At 49.1% G+C, this 4,892-nt stretch overlaps 1 protein-coding gene across 2 annotated transcripts in view; it reads right to left on the bottom strand.

Moving 5' to 3' along the window:
* PDRG1 (p53 and DNA damage regulated 1) overlaps nucleotides 1–4,632 on the bottom strand; it is a 7,269-nt gene extending 2,637 nt beyond the window's left edge. Inside the window, exons 1-3 of one of the 2 annotated variants that reach the window (XM_024200936.1) lie at nucleotides 4,498–4,632; nucleotides 2,896–2,971; nucleotides 1,810–1,884 (exon numbers count right to left, since the gene is read on the bottom strand). In XM_024200936.1, the coding sequence (XP_024056704.1) occupies nucleotides 1,810–1,884; nucleotides 2,896–2,971; nucleotides 4,498–4,581 (235 nt within the window). In that variant the 5' untranslated portion in view covers nucleotides 4,582–4,632. The remainder of the gene's footprint in view (nucleotides 1–1,809; nucleotides 1,885–2,895; nucleotides 2,972–4,497) is intronic. The other variant, XM_024200937.2, reaches the window with a different exon arrangement.
* Nucleotides 4,633–4,892: the final 260 nt, after the last annotated feature.

Raw genomic sequence — 4,892 nt, 5'->3', positions numbered from 1 at the left:
CCCCCCCCCCCCCGACGGTGATTACGCAGGCACGCCCGCCCAAATCTCTGAGGCTGCTCCAGACACGCTGGAACAGATGTACTGCCTGGGCTGCCGGGGAAGAGGCACGTCTCCCATGGCAGATTTTTTTTGCATTTTTCTGGGGGGGGGGGGGGGGGGGACGACAGAAAAATGCAGGCCATATGAATTCTGCGCCCCTGCATGGGTGCAGAATCCCCCCAGGAGTACAGGCGAGAACATTTCACCCAGTTGTATTGAGTCCAGTTTTAAAATGTGCCATCTTTCAATTTCATTGAATGCCCCTTTGTTCCTCGTATTATAGAGGCAAGTTGAATACAAGTTCCCAATCTACCTTTCTCGCCCTTCCTTTCCTCTCTACCAAGCTGGGGAATAAACTCGTCTTCCTTTCATAGCAGAGATTTTCTGGTCACTCATCTCGGAAGCCCCTCTAATTCTGCTGCATTCCCTTTGATATGGGGTGGCCCACACCGCACACAGTATCAAAGGGAAGGTGCCCCATTGATTTGTAGAATGGTATTCAGAGATTTTCCATATTATTCTCCAGCCCATTCCTTATGTATCCTAACACTGTTTGCCTTCCTCACAGTTGCTGCACAGGACTTGTAGAACAAAAGCCAGTGATGGCCAGGTTTTCTTCCTGAGCGGTGACAGTTAATTACATCCCAGTGAAATGTATGAGGGGTTCAAATGATTCCCTCTAATGTGTATTTATCACTGAATTCCATCTGCCATTTTGCTGCCCATTTGCCTAGCTTGGCTGGGTCCCTCTGAAGTTCCTCATCAGCACTACTCCCTCACTGCTTTGACCTAATTTGTTCCTGTACAATTTATACCCACCTCTTAAAATATTAATTTAGCTTTTTGCATTTAATCTCCTAATTCCTTAGTAAAGAGTGTAAAGGTAGCACTGTTAAACCCTCAGCACAACATGGACAGAGGCCACCTCACTTCACAGCCAAGTTAAGCGCCTCTTCCTCTGAACTGCACTCAAGGAAAGTTGTAAAAAGAACAGGAGTACTTGTGGCACCTTAGAGACTAACAAATTTATTAGAGCATAAGCTTTCGTGGGCTACAGCCCACTTCTTCGGATGCATAGAATGGAACATATATTGAGATATATACACACACATACGGAGAGCATGAACAGGTGGGAGTTGTCTTACCAACTCAGAGGCCAATTAAGTAAATGAAAAAAATTTTTTGAAGTGATAATCAAGCTAGCCCAGTACAGACAGTTTGATAAGAAGTGTGAGAATACTTACAAGGGGAGATAGATTCAATGTTTGTAATGGCTCAGCCATTCCCAGTCCTTATTTAATCCTAAATTGATTGTATCTAGTTTGCATATTGTGCAGCACTTTGGAAAGTACATGCAGGGTACATGGCTCACAAAGCAGGTTGACATGAGGTAAAGCACTGAACTGGGTGTCTGGAAACTTCAGTTCTACTCCTTGCTCTGCCACTGACAAGCTACTTCCCTTCTCGCTGCCTCAGCTTCCCAATCTGTAAAACACAGGTACTGGTACTTAACCTTCTCTCTAAAGCACTCTGAGGCCTAGGGCTGAGACGTGCTATCTAGAAGCTAAGCTTCCAGGCAGTGGTGAGAATAAAAGCTCTGTATGTAAAAGCTCTAAGTCAGTAAAGACAGACTGGCTCAGCAACCAAATTAGCGCAAGTACCATACTTCTGACACAAGACACCTGTGTATGTGTGCAAAAAAACTTGTTCGATACTGGCTGACGCTTGAGAGTTTACAAGCAGGTTTTAGAAATCTGGCATCTGGCTTACCTTTCTGAATCATTTCCTTAGTCTTTGATTTTGGAAGCTGAATAAACATGTTTCCAAAGCAAACCATTGCTTTATCTGAAAACAGAAAGACAGCCTGTTTAGATATTTTCATAACGAAACATGCTCCTCTGCATCCTGCTGGGTACAAAATAAATGCAAAATCTACCCAGCAGGCTAGCTTTTGTAGACCCCTCTGTGCGCCACAACAGTCTGCAGAATCGTTTAGGTGTGTGTCTAAGAGCAATTAAGCAAGATTCAGTCTCATGGAACCTGTGCAAGAGTGAGTCAGTCACCACAAACATTCTACCCGTTCAGTCCAGAGTAGAAAGATACACATTTGGTTTCCAAAAATCCTTCCTTTGCTTCAACACTCTGAAACAATACAATATTTACTACAGAGATCAGGTAAAGATAGCCATTTTAACATGCAGTTCTACTCTGAGAAGTGACTAAAGATGGCATCGTTCCATGTTTATTGTCTGTAACTTCCTAATCCAATCTGCTCAGTTTATAAATTATAAATTTTCTTCTAACTACCAGCTCTTTAAAACTAAATTGGGATGTTTGTGTCAAAGCTGGGTTCTTTCACCATTCCAGTAAAGATTCTGCCATCAGGTCTTAGTTAATAATTCTGTTGCTGAAGTGCAGAGCAGAACAGTTTCCAGCTCATGTTCTCATAGCTGTGTTAGCCCACAGTGATACCAAGAGTAAATATTTATGTTAGTCCACAAAGTAGGCAAACGTGACTGAGTACCCAGTAGGTGCAGATCAGCTGAGAAACGAAGGTACAATTTTGCACATTTACTTTTCATAGTACAAAGTAGCTTTAATTTTCTACTAGGTCAAGCACTGTAATTGACCTTTCACCAAATCTACCTCCACTCTGAGGCACAAACTTGCACAATTACATCCGCAGCTGCAACTGTGTGTTTAATCTGCATGTGCCGTTTTGGAAATGTGGCCCTCCATCACTTTGCAGGCAGGGTGTGTCGATTAGAAAGATAACACAGCAACTTTGTGTCAGGCGTGTCAGAGAGCTGAAAGTTTCACAGATGTGAATAGCAGCGCTAACACTGGATCCCTCACCAGAAGGGTCCGGGTCCTTCTGCAAAGCCCTGAGAGCTTCTCGGTTCTGATTCCGCTTTAGATCCAGGTCCACAATCTGGAAAAGAAACACAAACATTCAGATTTCTCTGGCCTAAGATGAAATCATAACTGTTATGAGCTGGGTGAAGCCTTATTTTGGGTTGAGTTAAAATCCCACTGAGAGCCATAGGTCTGGACTCACCCTGCAATTAACATAACCGCAAGTGTAAATCCCTGCCTAGGACAAAGGGTGTGAGTCCACTGGGACTTTTTGGTTGAGCATTGTTTTGGGGAGGAGTGTGGGATGAGCAGGTTAGGCAAACACCGGTCAGGGATGGTCACTCTAGATCAAGGGTCGGCAACCTTTCAGAAGTGGTGTGCCGAGCCTTCATGTATTCACTCTAATTTAAGGTTTCGCGGTCCAGTAATACATTAACGTTTTTAGAAGGTCTCTTTCTATAAGTCTATAATATAGAACTAAACTATTGTTATACGTAGTAAATAAGATTTTTAAAATGTTTCAGAAGCTTCATTTAAAATTAAATTAAAATGCAGAGGCCCCCCGGACCGGTGGCCAGGACCCGGGCAGTGTGAGTGCCACTGAAAATCAGCTCGCGTGCTGCCTTCGGCACCCATGCCATAGGTTGCCTACCCCTGGTCTAGATTCATAGATTCTAGGACTGGAAGGGACCTCGAGAGGTCATCGAGTCCAGTCCCCTGCCCGCATGGCAGGACCAAATACTGTCTAGACCATCCCTGATAGACATTTATCTAACCTACTCTTAAATATCTCCAGAGATGGAGATTCCACAACCTCCCTAGGCAATTTATTCCAGTGTTTAACCACCCTGACAGTTAGGAACTTTTTCCTAATGTCCAACCTAAACCTCCCTTGCTGCAGTTTAAGCCCATTGCTTCTTGTTGTATCCTTAGAGGCTAAGGTGAACAAGTTTTCTCCCTCCTCCTTATGACACCCTTTTAGATACCTGAAAACTGCTATCATGTCCCCTCTCAGTCTTCTCTTTTCCAAACTAAACAAACCCAATTCTTTCAGCCTTCCTTCATAGGTCATGTTCTCAAGACCTTTAATCATTCTTGTTGCTCTCCTCTGGACCCTCTCCAATTTCTGCACATCTTTCTTGAAATGCGGTGCCCAGAACTGGACACAATACTCCAGCTGAGGCCTAACCAGAGGTCTGATAACAATTAGTCCTGCCGTGAGTGCAGGGGCCGGACGCGATGACCAGGCCTAGGATTCCAGGAGGGAACACAGGGAAACGGGGACCAGCCCAGGGCAGAGAACGGGGCACGAACAGGCCAGGAAGCCAAGCCCGGCCGGGGCGCACAGCAGAGCCGGAGAGCGAGCCGGCTTTGGGGGCTGCAGGCCAGGCAGCTGCGGCCCGGTTCCTCCTGCGCTGCGGGGCGCAGGGCTTCCTCCCGGCCTTGCAAATAACCCCCCGACCCCATCCAGTCTCCCTGCAGCCGGGGCCTCCTGGGGCCCCGACATGGGCCAGCTCCGCTCCGAGAGGGGCAGCCCCCCAGCCCGAGGGGCGCCCCGCCGCCGGGTCCGGGACTCCGCCGGGACGGGGCCGCCCGCGGTACCTGCCGCCGCCCCGCCAGCACCTCCTCCGCCAGCTCCTCCACCTCGGCCAGGTAGCGCAGCACCAAGGCGGGCTCCCGCGCCATGGCGCCCGGCCTGTCCGCCCGCAAACCCGCCCGGCCGGGAACCGCCGCCGCGCAGGCGCTCGGGGGCCGGGGCCTCGGCTGGGCCCGCCCGCTCCTGCGGCGCCAGGGCCCCATTGGGCCCCCAGCCGGAGCCCGGCGCCCCTTCGGCCGAGCCCCCCGCCGCGCTGAGCGGGCGGGACTGCCGGGCCCTTCCCCTAGTGCTCCCCCACTCTGCGGGGCTCTGTGGCCCAGGGCTCCCCTCCCGCTGGGGTCCCTTGTGGACGGTGCCCCTGTGCTCTGTCCGAGGAGGTGTCATTGCCCCTCATCCCAAA

This window comes from Terrapene carolina, unplaced genomic scaffold (genome assembly GCF_002925995.2).
Source record: "Terrapene carolina triunguis isolate 2854851 unplaced genomic scaffold, T_m_triunguis-2.0 Scaffold130, whole genome shotgun sequence".
Lineage (NCBI taxonomy): Eukaryota > Metazoa > Chordata > Testudines > Emydidae > Terrapene > Terrapene triunguis.
The sequence above is the reverse complement of the archived record's forward strand: the minus strand, read 5'-3'. Positions and strand labels throughout refer to the sequence as shown.